The sequence below is a fragment of the Mya arenaria genome, chromosome 5 (genome assembly GCF_026914265.1).
Source record: "Mya arenaria isolate MELC-2E11 chromosome 5, ASM2691426v1".
NCBI classification, from domain to species: Eukaryota; Metazoa; Mollusca; class Bivalvia; order Myida; family Myidae; genus Mya; species Mya arenaria.
This window is the reverse complement of record NC_069126.1, coordinates 19,896,902-19,915,579: the sequence shown is the minus strand read 5'-3', so window position 1 is coordinate 19,915,579 and position 18,678 is coordinate 19,896,902. Positions and strand designations below refer to the sequence as shown.

The 18,678-nt window shown below is 32.4% G+C and overlaps 1 protein-coding gene across 3 annotated transcripts; it reads left to right on the top strand.

Annotated features, from left to right (window-relative positions):
• The first annotated feature begins 1,399 nt into the window (after positions 1–1,399).
• Positions 1,400–16,417, top strand: LOC128235027 (neuroendocrine convertase 2-like). 3 transcript variants are annotated; one of them, XM_052949710.1, is made up of 13 exons: positions 1,400–1,961; positions 2,170–2,256; positions 6,142–6,243; positions 9,501–9,644; positions 9,814–9,905; positions 10,339–10,436; positions 11,645–11,835; positions 12,816–13,007; positions 13,137–13,255; positions 13,657–13,763; positions 14,729–14,843; positions 15,288–15,495; positions 15,784–15,920. In XM_052949710.1, the coding sequence occupies exons 1-12, from the start codon at positions 1,785–1,787 to the stop codon at positions 15,466–15,468; spliced, it is 1,605 nt and encodes a 534-aa protein (XP_052805670.1). In that variant the 5' UTR covers positions 1,400–1,784; the 3' UTR covers positions 15,469–15,495; positions 15,784–15,920. The 3 variants fall into 3 exon arrangements, with proteins under 3 accessions (XP_052805670.1, XP_052805668.1, XP_052805669.1); XM_052949708.1 differs by having other exon boundaries at positions 1,409–1,961; positions 15,164–15,495; positions 15,784–16,417; XM_052949709.1 differs by lacking the exon at positions 10,339–10,436 and adding an exon at positions 10,238–10,260 and having other exon boundaries at positions 1,410–1,961; positions 15,164–15,495; positions 15,784–16,417.
• The last annotated feature ends 2,261 nt before the right edge of the window (positions 16,418–18,678 follow it).

Genomic DNA, 18,678 nt, shown 5'->3' with positions numbered 1-18,678 from the left:
TGGTGTTGCATTTCAGTTACCTGGTATTTGGACTGCAGCTGTGGCCAGTCGAGCTATCTGATTGGGGCGATACGGTCCCTTGGGTGATCTCTTGGTCTGAGAATTATAAAAAATGTGTTTGTCACTGTGTACTCTATGATACATATAATAAACAAATAATCCACTTTTGGTCGTATATTTTTACATATATTAACTATTTTAATGTTACATACAATCTTTATCATTCACATAGTATCGGACCGCAACCGTCCAATGATCTTTTCAGTCATAATCTTGCGCTCCGCCATGGTTTAACTTGGCAGGAGGGGATACCCCTCCCCGCCCAACTTCTAAATTTACAAAAAAATGGTGTTGCATGGCACAAGAGTTCACCTGTCACACAATTCCTGTATATCTTTTTAGTTTCAATCTCTCAACCAGCGTGTTGGTAATTGAAAAGTGTTCCCATCATTTGATCTCAGTCAAAACATTTATAAGTTTATGAAATTGATATCTTCATTGTATGATTTACTGGAAAGTGGTTTTACATTTTTACAAAATAATCATACTGTACCTGGCTGACATGACAAGCATACCATTGTAATTGTAAAGGGTTAAGCCCATGAATAGTAACAGTGATATGATACCCAATTTAAACCCGGATGTCATGATAAAATGATTCAATCGACCGAACTTAACGCGGTTATATATGACAAGACATTTACTGCAGTTTGCTTTGCAATTTGAAACAAACACATCACGTATACGCTGGTTATATATTCCGCTTGAAAGTAGCCTGATTATTTGCTTTCATGTTTGTACTTGTCATAAAAGCGAGTAACGATGTTAAGTGTAAATCGAAACTAAGGAAACTAATGCCATATATTTATATGAATCATCCGTATGATGATAAACCGTATATTGCGTCAAACAGTCCCAAATTCTCTGTAGCGTCCCCTAATAAATAATTTTTTTACTTAAACTATTTATAGAAGAGTGAGTAGCAAGATATATAATAGTATGCTAATTCATAATAAATACATACATGCCATTAGGTATGTTTCTCTGTCGGTTTTGGGGTTAAATCAGGAGACTCCTGATGAATGTTAATAAATGAGTCAGTTAAAGTGACTAAGAGAAATATGAATGGTCAATCCCTCTGTTTGCAATTAACATCTAGGTAGAAATATCTTAGGTTTTTCTTTTCTCTAATTAAGAAGATTTGAATAGATCATGATTGTTACAGGTAAAATAATCTTATAATGTAAACGAATGTTGGAAAATGCAATTTATGAAATTGTAAAATTACATTCAATCCTTCAACACTTTAGCCTAAGGTATCCACAATATGTAATGGATTTATCTATTGACTTCATTTTAATGTTGAAAGGTAGTAAATTTGAGAAAGACATAGGTTTAAGTAGGTTTATGCGACAGAATAAGAACATGGAATAGTCTGTTTTCGAACTTCAGGGATTCGTTTGAATTAGATAATACCTTTGTAGAGGATATGCATTTGTGATCATTGTTAAATATAGTTCGGTTTGCAGTTTTGTCGTAGTGTGCTTTCCGAACAAGAGAAATTGGAGTTTGACGGTTTGGGCTAAGGATTTATATAAGCTTGTGATAAATCATTGCAGGGAAAGAAATAAGTATTCAGTTGACCGCATTAACAAAGGATGTGGAAAACTATTCTTTGATAAATAGAAGATTATATTTGTTTCTGCTTGATAAGAAACACATTGAATAAATTGTAGGTCCAATTCAAATTATGAATATTTAAATAAAAAAACTACATAACAAGCATGAAAGAAGTGTATAATTACATTGTTTTGTACATAATTGTTCTGTGTGTTATTCCACCGAGGATGCATTGCCTGAACTATTTGGAGAGAAGGGTAATAGAGTTTGACAGAGGAGAATTTGAAGACATGAGTTATAGAGATATATTACAGAATTTGGGATACGAGTTTTTGTTCAAGGTGAAGAACTTTACCTATTATTTAATTTCTTAGCTGAATCTATTTCTGCTAAACGTGACAACATTGAACCAAAATGAAAAAAATGAAAAAAGCAACAAAATAAAATGTTAAATATTAAGATCTTTCTAGAAAAAATTCTCAAAGTAATCAAATAGATTTTCAACACACAAAATATTTATAAATACATAACTGCCAAATAATGTTACAGATATTTGACGATTTCTATGTGTTTGCCACAAACAAGTCTTGGAGCACAAAAGAAAATGAAAACGTTAAGCATATTATGGACGGTAAGGTAGGTGATTACGTTGTAACCGTGCATGAACGCTCCTTATGTTCAATACTGTCATGCCATATAAGTCAACAAATTGGAATAAATCTCAGTACAGGACCAGTTACTTTGGTTCGAGCTTTTGCAAGTCATATGTTTTTTTATAGTTTGTTTGCAAGCAGGTTTTAAAGAACTATTAATACTAAAACAGGATGTATTTACTCCAAATATGATCGAATGAAATTTAATATTATAAACATTCTGTACTTCCAATTTGTGTTTGGTTCCATCTAAAGCGGATCCAATTCAGCTTTAATTCTTCAATCACGCACAGTCTGCCTTAGAAAATAAAGGGTTTAAGACTGTGTGATCATAAAGTTTCATAATGAAACATCATTGTACTAAAACTGGGAACAAATAAAGAAAACATTATTAAAATAAAAACGGCATGTATTAGCTAAACTCTTCTTCCAAATAATGACCTATGTCAAATATTTGAAGAAAGTGACGTCACATGCCGGAAAGTTCTTAGCCAGCCAAAGACGGTTTAAAGATTACATGAATCTGATTTTTGTATAAAATCAAAGGACTGGAATTTTAGTTATTAAATGAACTTATATTCAACCTCATATTTTGTATGAGGAATTCATCTTCAAAAACTAAAAGGCAAATACTCTTCAAAGTATTGCCGTTAAATCCAACGTTTAAATAAAATCCAAGCAATTAATTGAGTCAATCTGCCCAACAAAATGCTTTATTGTAACCACCTTTACAATATTTAGATAAAGTTTATGTTTTATAAATATTCTTCAAAGATCATTTTCCTGAATATGATTTAATAAACGATCTTAAAGAAAAAAAACCCTTTATTTTCAAATGTTGATATATAATATATTGCTAAAAGGTTGCTGTTAAAACGTTTTTGAACTTAATTTCGTATATCCTATAAATAATGAGGACCAATACAACCAAAACGGCGTTCAAGATGGCCGTCATAATATTCTAATTGAGTACTGTTGATCTCAAAATATGGCACAAATTTAACTGAATTGGAAATTTCAATGCATACTATGCATGTTTCGAATGTTCTTTAGTTTATAAAACACCAATGCCTACCTCAAGATAGAGGTCATTTCAGGGACAAAGTACAAGATGACCTCAAAATTAACTATTTCCTGTATAGTTTTTATTATTTGATGGTAATGCAAATGTTTATGGTATATTATATGGGATGGTGTAAATGGTTATTGAATATTGAATAGTCATTTACAACAGCTGACTTATTTTTGAATCGTTAACATAGTTAAAATTACAACTAGTGTTTTAAGGTAAGAACACTCTGAGGATATCTCCAATATGACCACCATGTCCAAAATAAATTTGTTAAAATGTTAAGTACTAGGCTTAGAAACTTTTGGCAACTGAGCTTGTTTCTGTAGCCTTTTCATATGAATATTAGTTTCAAAGCTAATAATGGTTTGTGTGGTATTGAATAGAGTTTATGGTTGGCAAAATGTAAATTATTTGGCAATTGCAACTCAAATACTTCTCTGAGAAGCACGTTGGTTTATTTGGCCGTGATTAGGCATTCTGGGTGCTTCAACAATCTGGATTGGTTTGTGAAAAAGCTTTCTTTGATTATCAATTGTGATTGCAAGGCTGCTTTGGTGTTTGCTTGACAGATGATGGACTTAACTGTAGCTGCAATTGGGTCTTGATGTAAATGAGCACTCTTGTGGCATGTTTGACATTAGATAAACTTTAATGCAGCTGAATCTTGATTAACTGGACACTGAATTGGACTGAGATTCTTTTTGTAATGTAATTGATATCTAGTATAGCAAAATTATTGTTTATTGGACACTTGATAGAACTTAAAAGAGCCGCTTTGTACGTTTGGGCAATATAGTGCCTTTGTGAACAGTCAGTTTATGGTTAGTGTATTGCAGATTTAGATTGATTGTAGAAAAGATGTCAGTGGTAGAATGAGCTGTGGCTTGTATTTTGTCGATCCCGCCTGGGGCTCGTTGACAATGAGTTGGCCTGCCTGATGTTTTGAACTCTTAAATACTTATTAGACCTAGGTTGTTTACTTCTAGAAAAAATACATCCGGTTGGAAAAAAATCACTGGATTGAATTAAAGTATGATACTTCCTGCTGGATAGGCGTATATGAAACTATTTATTGTAAACGTAGATTGTTTAGCACTGGATGTGCTGGATTAACGGTCATTTAGGATCACCTTGACTGATTAAATGGGAACAGAGATGAACTATCATAAAAACTGTTTAGTGATTGTATCAATGTTATCACGTTTCCTAATAAAATGAAGAAATATGTTATAACGCCGTCGATTTTGGCCGTAATTACATTTTGACATTGAATGATTTTCACACTGAGTTTGAAATATTAAAGGGGCTGTCTCACGTACGATAAAATAGCGAAAAAATGTTTTTGTCGAAAACTGACATAAACTTGGCATCGATGTGTACAATGCATTGAAACTTACAAACTGAAGTACCACATAGTTAACAATATATTTAAGTTTAGCAGTTATTTCGTATTTTGCCATTAAAAGAATTACTGGGTATGTCTATAAGGTATAATTCATTTCTTATGCGTGATTAACTAGTCGGTGTTATCACGTGATATTACCGAGATAGGTGTATAGCTTAATTATGTCACCCGATTAATATAAGCCTTTGTAGCTCAGTGAGTTAGACGCTGGCCTTCAATTTTGTCGACGCGGGTTCGAACCAAGTCTCCGACACATTTTTTTTTTTACATTTTGGTACTTAGTTTTACAATTATGATATCAAAGTGTAACACATTCTATTAGATAATTGTCCTGAGATTCGTTACAGAAAAACACATTTTTGGTGCCAATCTGTGACACAGTCCCTTTAAGTCTTGTATGTTAATATAAAGTATATCATAAAACATTATCATCGTTTCATTTAAGTATATGCTACTCTTTTATACCACGTGAGCAAATTTGCACCTGGGGTAATTGTTGAATGCGTTTATATGGTATTTGAGAAATTGAATAAATTTATAAAATGCCAAAAGTTTATGTTGAAATAACATTAGACATAATGATGAAGCTCATATGACAAATTATTTACGTATTCTATCAGTATCTGTATTTGATACCACACTTATTTAATACAATACCATTGAGTTGAAAGGAACAGTATACATTATGAAGAAGCTAATATTACTGACGTGTGATATCAGTATCTGTATTTTATACCATCTTTACACTCTTATATACCTTGCGCTATTATTTTACAGCAATAAGGAAAAAATAAAAATATCTGTGTCTTTTTAAAACATAATCAGAATGCTGTACTGTCAGTAAATATTTAAACTGCACGTTTTCATTTTGTTTCAGTTCAAATACTCTGTATGAAACGTATATCTAAATGCATGACATATATCTATTTTATTATATCCTTAATGTCAAGGTCAAGGTCATGTTCGTTGCAATGTAAAATACAAAACAAAGATTTTTTTGTGTATTTGCTTTAACAAGGGTCAGTATAAATTGGTAATTTCATTGCTGCGACCACCTACAACGCTGAAACGTTGGCCTTCATTATTCTTAATGAAGGAATAAACTGTTTTTAATATTATCAGTTGATCACACAAACTTAAAATAAATTATCTTTTAATGACGAAAAGAAAGTGTGAAAAATGGGGCATTTTTTAAACCCTGACCATTTCTATGGTCTTGAATTGTGTAACTCATTTGACTTTAAGGATATTTTTTTTTCAACGACAACACATGATTTGGTTACAGATAAAAAAAAATGTAACTCGTTTTGTTTATTAAATATTTGAAGATGGTACGCATTTTCACTCTTACACCTTAAATGACCATAAAGATTCATATTTTATTGTTTTAGGTGAAAACTATTCACCAGGATTCAAACATATATTTTTCTGCTGGAATCGATGATGGTGCTACTGCTGGTGACGAAAATGACAGCCCAGATACACACCAACAAGTAAGTATAGATACATGTACATTTGATTGTTTGAAAAGTTTATGTAAAATAAAAAGAACGCATCTATTTATCCACCACCTACTTTTATGAGAGCTGCTCTTGTCCGTCTGCCTGTCCGTCCGTACGTCCCGAACTATTTGGTTAAAATTCCTCTATGAGCAGATTTCTATTGAAATTCAACAGATTACTACGTATCGTGTGTAGATGACAGAACAGCAAAGTGGTTGTACTGCGTCAATTAGACCAGTAATTATGTGAAAAACTACAGAATCAAGCTCAGTAGCCAAAAGTTTAAACATAAACGGTTTAATGGCACTGGGTGAACGCCAAAGACATAGATCGTTTCATGTTGTTTTCTCTAGAGAGTGTACATTAACACATCTTCTGTGTCGGACAGTACATCCTAATACATGTTTTCTTAGGAAGGTTATGTTTTAGTATTTTACAGATGATCATGTATGAAAATGATAGGAACAATATCATTTTAGTACATAATTAAACAATACTGTAAGACAAACTCCTCATAAATATATTTCTAGGATTAAATTCAAACTTGACTGCATAGATTTGGAATCTCTAATCATTGAAGTACTTGGACTTTACTTATTAGTTTATTATTATTTGTTATATTATTCAGTTTCCTCAAGCTTATGCATACTTTGATAAGATTTACCTTTTACGTTTTTCTTCCTCATTCAGGATTGTTGGGATAAGAGTTAGGTTTGTGCACGTAAACATACCTAGTTTTATATTTAGCATAATATGCACTGTGTTGTTTGTGCTGTTGTTCCATGTCTCTTGTTTGTAATTTTGTTGTTGTTGTGTTCTATGTCTTGGGCGTTTACCATGTGCCATTAAAACGGAGTTTATTGTGTAAACATTTGGCAGCTGAGCCCTTAAAAAACAAACTAGGTATATTTATCAAGGATTGTGAGGTACCGCCTTGGAACGATCAATAAAATGTAAATTTACTGGGGTTTTAAACAAACCTACTCTTAGTCGAAATGTACCTAATTCAATAGCCATAGAATACAAGCGACTCTGGGATGAAGCGGCGAAAAGAACAAGTATACCCATATATTGTGTTCATTTTAAGAGAATTGGCCTTTAATGTGTCTTCAATTGTGCACGTTTTCCTTCCGTCCAGAGTTTATCGCTGTTACTTGATGCGGAAATAAACTTTTAATGTTATAAATGGGATTGGATGTTTACTTTTGAAATAGAAAACAAGGTAGAATTGTTATTGAAAAGTGATGCAAAAAGGAATTTATCTTTAATTATCCTCTTTTTCTAAAATCCATGGATGGGAGGTTTAAACATAAATTGCTAAACTAGCTTATGTCTACGCTACTTTTGCACTGAGAGGCGAAATCGATAGAGATCGGCTGTTTTAATGAACGTAGATGTATACATGTTTATTTGTTTAAACATGCATATAATGCCAGCAGCATAGACAGATTTGAAGCAAACTTAATAAGGTAGGCAGGGGCGTAGCTAGCCCTCTATTCATGTTGATTCATAATTGTGCAAGGGGGTCCGTTGGCATGTCCCCTCTGAAAAAATGAAAACCATGGTGCAATATGGTGCATTCGAAGCGTTCTGATGTGTTTTATTTAGTACTGGAAAATTGACAGTTTTAGGATCATGTAGTGAAGTATGCATACTGCACCTTTGGCCGATTTTTAAAGATTTGTTTTGGTCAGAATCATGTGGATTCAGCCGCATACGCACCTGATAGGTATCTGGAACTTAATGATTTAGCATCTCAGTTAACTAGATGATAAAGTTTATGAATATGTGGCAGTTGTTACAACATTTTAACATGCATGTTATGTTTGTACACTAAATGTTCTTCCTTAAATGATAGATCTAGAAGTATGTCAGGGTACTAGTACATATTTCAAATACATTTATAGGAGAAAAACCTTTATTTCAACATTGCCATGTAACTTCTTGTGTACATGTGTGGAGTGTTTTAGAAAAAAACGTTTATTTTTTTTTTCATAAGGAAGGAATGAAAAAAAAGGTTCCCAAATTGCACTTAAGTAACTAGCCAATGAATTTTGTAGAATACGGAATTTAAATATGAAATCAAAGGTTTCCAGGATTAAGTTTGAAAAAGGGTCAGTATATGCCAGTATGATCATCAATTTGAAATAAGCAATTAGTGGACAAAATACAAGCTGATATTTATACATAGGATATAACAAGTCCAGTCTCATGAGAATTGATAGCATAGATACAAACGTGTAACATGTACACATCAAGATAAGACAGTTAACATATATTATGCAGATAATTCTATTATAATTTCGTAAAAGTGTTTTAAGTGATTGATACATGGTAGTGTTTGTTCGTATTACTAAGACTGAATGCAATTTTATTCTACATGGCAATAAAAGATGATTATAACACATACATTCATGGTGCATAGAAATGATCAGGTAATAACTGTCTAAATGTAGAGGTATGATTAACAATGATACTGGTTCTAATTATGAGTTTTAATAGTGTGCATGTATAATATTAGAATTTAAATAGCACATGCTGCTTAAAACAGAACAAAAAATATTAACCTTTAACTCTTAGTAAATTATTGTGCGTCAGATTTATTGGTATCTTTAATTAATATTACATTCATGTGAATAATATTACTATGTGGTAGTACTTCTATAGAAACATTGCAGTATTACAATTTCTTGCATTATTCAAAAAGAACATATATCTAGAAACCAAATGTCTATCTAAATTTATAAGTATGAATAAAACATGAACACGATAACTCACTATAGACATATATGAGAGTATTAAAGCAAAACTTTATTAAGTTTAGTACAAATACTTCTAGATGTAAGTTATAGTTATCAAGTGAGAAATTTGTGCAAAAAGCTTTATTTTATTTTGATATTTTTTAGCAGTGGAAGCGTATTATTGATTATATGTTTTTTCGTTTTTATTGTATAATGAAACAATCTCGTTATGTGCAAATGATTATAATGTTTTTACACGTACAGTTTGATAAAATGAAGACCTTTTATTAACATTTACTATCTTTATTTCATGCGCCGAATGTTTTTTCACAAGTTATATTGTACAGACAATGTGGATGATCATTTTCCATCCGCTTAAGGGTAAACTTTGATTTCTGCATAATGTAAAGCTCATTAAAAATCCTATTTAAGATATTTTATGAAAAACATGCATAATGCTATTATTTTAAAGACGTTTAACCACTGCTTTTATATGTTCCGTTGCAGACATTTTGCCAGTGTCCTCCCTACTTTGATGAAGCGCAAGAGATAGATCGGTCATGGGCAGAAGGCTATGACGGACGAAATGTCGTAATTGCTGTAACAGACGTTGGTGTGGACGTAGATAGTCCTAATCTCCGTGAAAATATTGTAAATTTTAATCACATTCATTTCATATTGTTAACATGAAATCAGATACGTTTATTTTACATGTGTAACGTATTTATATGAACATTATTTTAAAAATAGCCATTCCAAAACACTGCAACCTTTATTTTAACTAGATAACAGTCAATATTTAAACTTTATTTATTTACAGGCATCCCATTTGTCTTTTAACTTTGTTGATAATAACTCGGACCCGAGACCCGAAATATTTCCTGATTATCAGGAAAGTGTACGGCTGACAAAGTAAGTACTCGTTTATAAGATTTGAACCAACTTGCTGTATACGATGCTTGCATCATACTTTTTTCCGAAAACGATCGATAGGAACATGCTCAATAGAAGAATGTCTTCCAAAACAGGTTAGCAAACTGGTATTCATCTTTATGAGACAAACTAGAACTCTGATTTTCGGTGTATTTAAACTTTAGACTACCATGCTTGATTCTGTAGTTATTAATATAAGTATTAATTTTAATTATGTCTAGGACGGTGCAAAACACTAATGAACACAATCAGGAAATGCAATTTTACCACATGTACAATAGATTTGTTACACTCATTATTTTATACTTCAGTGAAAACAACAGGGACAAGCACAGTAAGCAAGAATTTAAATATAAACCCTGCTTGAATCATTTTTAATACCGGAGTAATTGTATGTGCGATGTTTTTACAGCCATGGAAATGCCTGTTCTGGTTTAATAACTGGTATTAAAGAAAACAACAATTGCAGTTTATGCGGTGCTGGGGTGGCATTTAATGCAAAAGTGGCAGGTATGTTACCCATTAGGAATTTAATGTCACAAACATTTTATATTCACATTGATCTGGCATTGTCAGTACAAACACAGATCAGATGCGTTACCAAAAAATTAACCACGTGTAAAGCTAAAACTAAATGTTGAACTAAATAATCAGGTTGAATACACTTAATACCTCAAAGTAATACTATTCGATGTCGATTAATCAATTTGTTTTAATCCTGTTTTTAAAAATCAGTTTGTGACAATGGGTTCCTTAACAAAGAGGTAAAAAACAGTATGTTTTATTCCCTGATTTTGCTGCCAAATCTGGCATCAAACTTTATTATTTGTATTGGTTAAATACAAACAATTACAGTTAAAGGCCTAGTTTAAGGAATGTTTGACATACTATTTCCCTGTTGTGTATCCCTTGGTTATTGCTGTGAATAAGATTATATAGTTGTAAATAATCGAGTTGATTATTGTTTCACTTACATTAACTATTCTTAAAAAAGATCCATTTGCATAGCCATTGTATTTATAAATTTGACCGTTTGGAACTAAATAATAAACAATATTAGTAATATTTGTCTTAATAGTTTTAATCCACTTTAAATACATGATCACCACTATAATATCCAAATTGTGAATGGTCATGGTTAAATCATATTTATATATGTAACATCTAATTCTTATTAAAAATGTAAATATAAGTTTATTATTAATTGAAAAAGAACACTAACAAACAATAAATATCATTTGTTTATTTCTATAATAAAACCTCCTTTGCACAGCACGACATTCAGATCTCAGATCTGATCGACAGCAGACGGCGATAAAAAATAGGATCAATACACAGAACTTGTAAACTATACACGGATTTTGAGTGGGTCACTTAAAGTTTAAACTAGGCCTTTTACCTGGCACATAATTGAAATGAGTGATGTATAATATTTAACTGACCTACAAGAACATATTGCTAACAGTGTTGTTTAGTTATCATTTTAATATATTCTGTTCAGTGGACTTCTTTGAATGTCAGTAACAATATGTATTGGTTTAGCAATATATGGTATAGATGAACACTACTATAACAAACTTTTCCGATACATATGTACCTTTCCCCGTCCAACAATTTCGGATTTATGGTGAATATGGATACAATGTAGCCATTTATAGGTCCTAAATAGTACGTTTCAGTTTCAAATTGAACGATTATCACACTGCATTTTACTTCAGCGTTGAAAATAGGTCGAGTCAAGAAGTTTCATTGGCAACATAACCCGGAGATAACAAGTGTACTGTATTCTGCAGCACTAAGTTACAAAAACCAAGAAGTTCACATATACTCAAACAGTTGGACCTTCGATGAACCTTTTAAAACTTTGCATTCATTTACCGAACGAATGTTTGCAGAAGGTTTTGAAAAGGTATTATGAAATAATCACAGATATGAATGGGTGTACTACCAAATTTCATAATAGTAATATTTACTAAGCATTAGTTATTCCAAATAAGTTGTATAACTACTTCGAAATACCAGTGATCGTACGAAACAGTCTTTGTGAGGAGGGTCCCATCATCGTATATCCTTTTGATGGACTTATAAATGAAAAAAACCCAGCACGTAAATAGTTAACAAGTAACCAATGTATTATCGATTTGTATATCATATGTTGAGTTTTACAGATATATCTGATTGTGACAGAAATAATGATAGTAATTCACCTACCTTTGGCTGTTGGGATACATGTATAATGAAGAAGAAAATGTTATACTGAAGGCTATTGGTAATCTTGGAAATAACAATACGAGTATTGCTTTTAGTATTTTAAAGCCAGTGATCCGATTTCAATAAATACCTTACATTTATGTATTAGAACCATTCTTGATAGGGAAACATTTCCCAAGTCCTGTGCTAACTGTGCAATAATTCCCGTTCATAAAGTAGGAGATCATACGTATCCCAACAATGATAGGGGCATTATGTCAATCAATTGCTTTGCGAAATTAGTAACAGTTATTTTAAACGGGAGGCTTAATGAATGGACTAAGGGATATGATATTTTCACTGATACTCAATTTTGCTTTAAGAATAATTATAGTGCCGTTGATCCTATCTTTATTTTACACTCGCTGATTATAATGTAATAATTTATGTATTGTTTGATTGTGTGTATGTGTATTCTATATTTGTATTTTATGATTGTGCAATGTGACGATCATGGTTTTGTGATTAAGTCAAGATAAATTTTCTATTCTGTTCTGTTCTCTTCTGTTATAATCTCAGCCTTTCGCAGAAAAGGTAAAAGGTACAACTGCATACAGCCATTTCATTAGTATTATGAAACGACAGTGTGTGTAGTTATTTGAAATACGTGTTCAAAGGTACTGATGTTTATCCTTTTAGGGTCGACAAGCTCTTGGTTCTATCTACGTTTTTCCTTCTGGCCCCCATGGAAACGGACTTACAAACAATATTTACACTATTGGTGTCGCTAGTTTTGGAATCAATGGAATCGTGCCTCGGAAGAGCTTTGTTAATTCGGCTACACTTGTGTCAGCATTTGGACAGGGAAGAAGTAGAAATGACAATGGAATGGTATGGAAACTTAAGCTTTACTGGTTATTCAACAAATCAGTCCTGACTAGAGCGAATTTAAGCCAATATTTGTAGTCCATAATATGGATATTTTGTAAATACATGCCACTCCTTTACTTTTTTTCATAGCTGACAGTGACCCATACTTATCGTCAACAAACCTCTAGAATGTGTGACAACAAATTTGGAGGATCCTCTGCAGCAACAGCTATTATGTCCGGAATGATTGCATTGGTTTTACAGGCGAAGTAAACGCCCCATTCTTATTTTTAAACAAAATTTTAAGTTCAGCATCACTAAAAAATCGACAGGACCAATGATTTAGTTTCAAGAGGAGTCTAGAAATAATTCCATGGGGGTTATTAAATGGTGTTTATTTCAATTTTCAACCTGGCATTCATCTGTCTGGGGGAGGTAAATTGAATAAAAGAGGTTCCAAAACATGTATGCTCCTGTAAACATCCCTACATAAATGATATCTAGGTTTTATTACTGAAAACAAAACACACAATGGTATGTTTATCTTTGTATATTTATAAATTGTAGACCTTTTCTTTAAAGTATATTGTTATGATAAGGTATATTTCAGAACAAGTACATTAATTTATGTCTCTATTTAAAAAAAACGCTTGAGTTGATATTATTTCAGTCCTTCACTTACTTCTCGTGACATAAAGCATTTACTCGTGGAGTCAGCAGGCTACATCGGACTAGCGACGACATCCAATTTTACAAAGAATTGCGCGGGAAAATATTGTAAGAGCCATTTGGTATTGGTTTGTCTAAACTATACATATCTCTTGATGTCTAAATGATGATAAATAGAAATACGTGATGTGTTTTATTTTTAATGCTAATGACTAAAATGACTTTTTGCCGGCTTATTCTGACGCAGCCAACGACAACTATATCTTTTACGAGGGATATTTGTAGAAGTGTCAACCGGTTGCCGATCTAAACACACGAACATCGTCCGATCATCAAAATCATTTTAAGACGTATGATAGACCCCTCATACGAATGTCGGTATGCCCAATTTTTGGCGATAGGGAATTGATGCTAATGTTCGCACGGTTATTTAAAATTAAGAACTAAAATTTCGATGAACACTAGTCTTATTAAGGGAGAACAAAAATATAAGGATATTACACGATGCATCTCGCTGTTACACTTCTTGTTGTAGAAGGCTACTTCATAACATGTTATCACTTAGAAAGTGTAATCTACTAGAACGGAAAAAATTACTGACTGGCGATCGCTTGACATTGGTTATTTGTCAACATATAGCTCGGCTATTTTTCGATAACCGAACATTAACCGTTGGGTTATTAGTGACCTATCGACTGCTGGCTTTCCTCAAAAATACGCTCCACGATCCGAGACTAGTCCAAGCACTGTCTAAGAATAATCGTTTATGGTCGTAGACAAACCGAATAAAACAGTTAAGTCGGTAAAACGTATTCGAGGCAGCAGTGAAAGTTTCTATGCAACAGTGTAAACTCCAACCAAGCGAGATGATTGTACACCGATTGGCGATCACCGATGAACGTTTAGAGACTGCTAACGATCAGGCCTGATGTCCGAAGTCTAAAGTTTTGAAATAAAAGTTGAAGTCATTCCAAAACATTGTTTTAGGAAAATTATAACAGTCAAATTGACATGTGTGAAACTATAGCCTTATTATGTCTAAGAGTTTAATCTCTTTATTGTTTCGTTCACAGTTCATAAGGTGTTTGGATTCGGTTATGTACAAGTGCTGAAAATGGTTCATTTTGCAAAAAACTGGAAATTTAATCGACAACTTTTGAATTTGACCTTTGTTTGGTTTGGTTTCCAGTGAGTATAATTCACTTGTCAATCTTTGCACTACTGTAGTAGGGGAAGGAAGCATAAAGGGGAAATTATACATCCGATTGTTCCCTAAAAATACATTTTGACAGGCCCGGTAAGACCTTTACCCAAGAAAGAGAATTGACGCCTTTTACTCCTGTGACTAAAGAAATGTTGACCAAAGGTTAGATTAGACAACAAAACGTAAAGTTTGTCTTAATCACATAGGTGTTGAGTTATGTGTTCGTGTTTTTCGCCGCTCTTCATTAACTGTATTTCATGTCATTTATACATTGTTCATTTTTTGTTTCCGACGATGTTTTTAGGCAGACCCCAGCTGATACAGGTTTTGAGTTAGTTTCATCATCCAATCGCACTTGCATACAATCACCAAACTGCATCGACAAAATAGAACATGTAATTGTGAACTTAAACTTTATATATCCAAAGCACACTCAGACCATTCTGTCAGTTATTTCACCTTGTGGCACCGAATCCATCCTCATGGAACACGCAGGTGAGCCACCTAAAGATGAAAACGATGTTGGCAGAAATGAAGGGGTTTCCATCGATGCAACATTTCTTTCCAATCATTTTTGGGGAGAGGAAATGGAAGGACTTTGGACAGTGAAAATCATAGGGCTTGGAAGTTATTCATGTAAGTTGATAAATCTATGGAGCGAGATACTTTAGATAGTTACATGGCGCGACAAAGCGACATGTCTTGGGCTTAAATACAGTTAGTTTGGTTATTACGTAAGTTAAAATAAGATATATATAACTAACCAAGCAATCATCAACATTGTTTAATGTTAAGTGATTACAAAACTCTTTGATGAAAGATATTGCGACGTATTGAAAGAAATTAGTATTAAAATTATTTTTCAAGAATAATTAAATTTTAAAATAACTAAATCATATAAAACATATAAAACCTTTTTTCCAGATGAATTGTGTCGTATTGAACGGATAAAGATGATATTTCATGGAACATCTAAAAATGACAAACTTTTAATGGAAGACACTGTTTCGTTACCATCAGCAACATCGTCAAACGGAAATACAAAAGGTGTTGGAGAATCCAAATCACCTATCATATTAGGTGTTGTTTTGGGCGGTATATTGCCACTTGCTGTTATTGTTATTGCTATTGCATGTGTATTGAAACGTAAGTGGAATAGTTACTTTTATATTCGAGCAAATGCTAATCCTGATCCTTTTTAATTTGGATTTTATTAAAAACTAATGATTTAATAGCAAACATTAAAAACATGTGTTACTGAAGTCATAATTCAACTTCACAAGTACACTTAAGTTGGTATTGTGCAAAATGTGCATTTATACACATAGCTTATAGAAGGTATATGATCAAACACAGACTACCTTATCTATTTTCGGCTGAATTTTTTTATTCAACATGATTGTTTATTTGTTATTTATTGAACTTGTTTATTCAGATACTTTATTACTTCATCTCAAATAAAGTTATCGTAGTTTGGGCTCTTCATTTTTCATGGCAGATGAAGAGTTACAATACTAAAAATTGAGTTTAATCAAATAATAAATGATTCTAAATGAGATTGATTTTCTAGGACTTCAAACATTTTTAAGATTCAAAATATACTATTCAACAATGATTATATGTTAGCATGTCACTGTAAACTTTTCTAGAAGTAAGGACAATGATTAAGTTTTATTTTCAAATGTTTACTAACTTCCATAATACAAACCTTTACATCAAATAGGCCATTTGTGTTAGTCTGTTCGGTCAAGTCCTGATAATAATTGGTATAATATTTTAAAGAATTTAAAAAGAATGTATCCAATAATTAAAATTTATAATTGAATATCAAAATACTTATGAGATAATAAACTAAATATTGTAGTATTTAGAGCTATATTGTATTGATTTTCCAAATATGATATAAATAATAAAAGCACCATATATACATCGCCACTCCTACAAGTTTAATTGAAATACTAACAATTCAGTTTTTAATCTCTAATTTAATATATTTTATCTATAAATATGTATATAATTTAATGCAAATGTGCTGGACAGTATATGACTTCAAGCTGCCACAATACATTAATTGTATATAATTTAGTGACAAGATGATTTTGATGAGTGTCACCATCTTATTAATGTTGAATATTGTGCTTCTTCGTATGTTTTTCTTATGCTTCAGACTTAACCAGTTTACTGTTCTTCAAACGAATTGCTAAGCGATTGTTCAGTAAATGATTTCGTTTATTTGTTCGCTGATCAATTTGCAAATCACCCTAGTACTCACACTAGACGTAAGTCTACTAAACTATTGTTTATCGTCAACCATCTTTAAAACCATGTTAACCAATAAACGTTTCTAGTTTTACTCTGCCGACCAATTTTACAGCAAAATAAATACATAAATGCAAGTCATTGAAATCAGGTCCGATGAAAGCATTTAACAAAAATAGCCATCATTCGCCTTAAATATGTAAAACCCTCATAAAACTTATTACATGTATCTAAGTAAAGATCTTTCAAATGACTTAAACGATGTAAAGCAGTTCCTTTTCATAATAAGTAAATGTCTATGCTATCATAACTTGTGAAAACGTTACTATCTGATGCACAGGCTTCTATCACGACCACGAAATCAAACTGGACACTGCCGAACAGACATCTTCTTTTCTTAAATATGCCCGATGCAGACCACTTATGATAGACTTCTATATTAAAACCAAAAAGTGCGTCGACTAGAGTTAATCTCGATCTAAAACATTGCGAGATATCGCCTAAAACTGAATCGACAAGTGAACCTTCTTCAGAACAGAAGCTCTCTCAATTTGAAGATTGACAGAGGGTCATTAAATATTGCACTGATCAACTCGGTTATATTCAGTTTTCATGAATTGTTGTAGAAATATTTACCTAAGGTATCGAAAACAAAACAGTATTTTAATTCCTATTTGGTCTTTTAAAAAGCTCTGAATATTGGGTTGTTATTGACGTGCATGAGGTTTAACTGAGTTTAGTATTATTCAGTGCTTTGTATGTGGTAGTCAACAGAGGCAGACTGAAGTGTGCATGCGTGAACGGAGTGCATTTTGCATTGTTGTGTAGTGGCAATTCATTTGGGACATTTGGAAATGGTTGTTCAGAGATACTCTGTTTTACAAGTGGACAAGTTTGCATCAGAGCATAATGCCAAAATATCAGTAGTTTACTTCAAGTTTTGGAACCCGTCGGTAACAGGCTTATTTGCATTATTATGAATCATAATACGCGAATTTAGGACTAGTTTTTCCGCCAACTTCAGTGATGTATTGAGAGATACGCAAACTCGAAGTTAGCTTTAGACGTTCCCGCATGAAAGTCGATACTTGTCCAGACGGGAATTTGCTTGCTCTCTCTCTCTCTCTCTCTCTCTCTCTCAGAGAGTAACTATAATAATGTAAAAAACAGGAGATGTATTTTTGCATTTTGTATTCCCGGCATTATTGAATAATTTAAGGAAGGTAATCTGAAGATTATGTTTTGAGTCTGTATGTTTTTGTTTCCCTAGATTTAATCAACTATTTTTTTCGATATCATATAATATCTTACGAAATGGATTCAGTCGGACACTTGTTACTCATGTTGATGATATCAAGAAACTGTTGAGGTATTGTTGAGAAACTTGTGCAGTTGGTTAAGTGAATCTGTTAAAGATGGACACGTGAACGAGTCTTTGAGAGAAAGTTTATATCTGTCTTTGTCACCAGGTTTGTAAACAAAAGTCTACAGTGTCAATATCAGTGAGCAAGAAGTATGATTAGATTTATTTCTTTCACCATTATAAGAAGGAATGGATTA

What these genes read in the sequence shown, in the direction of transcription:
- LOC128235027 (XM_052949708.1), top strand. Translation starts at nt 1,785, where the DNA reads ATGAAAGAAGTGTATAATTACATTGTTTTGTACATAATTGTTCTGTGT. An exon ending in GCCCAGATACACACCAACAA is followed by an intron (nt 6,244 to 9,500) that starts GTAAGTATAGAT and finishes GTTCCGTTGCAG; the next exon opens with ACATTTTGCCAGTGTCCTCC. An exon ending in CTAATCTCCGTGAAAATATT is followed by an intron (nt 9,645 to 9,813) that starts GTAAATTTTAAT and finishes ATTTATTTACAG; the next exon opens with GCATCCCATTTGTCTTTTAA.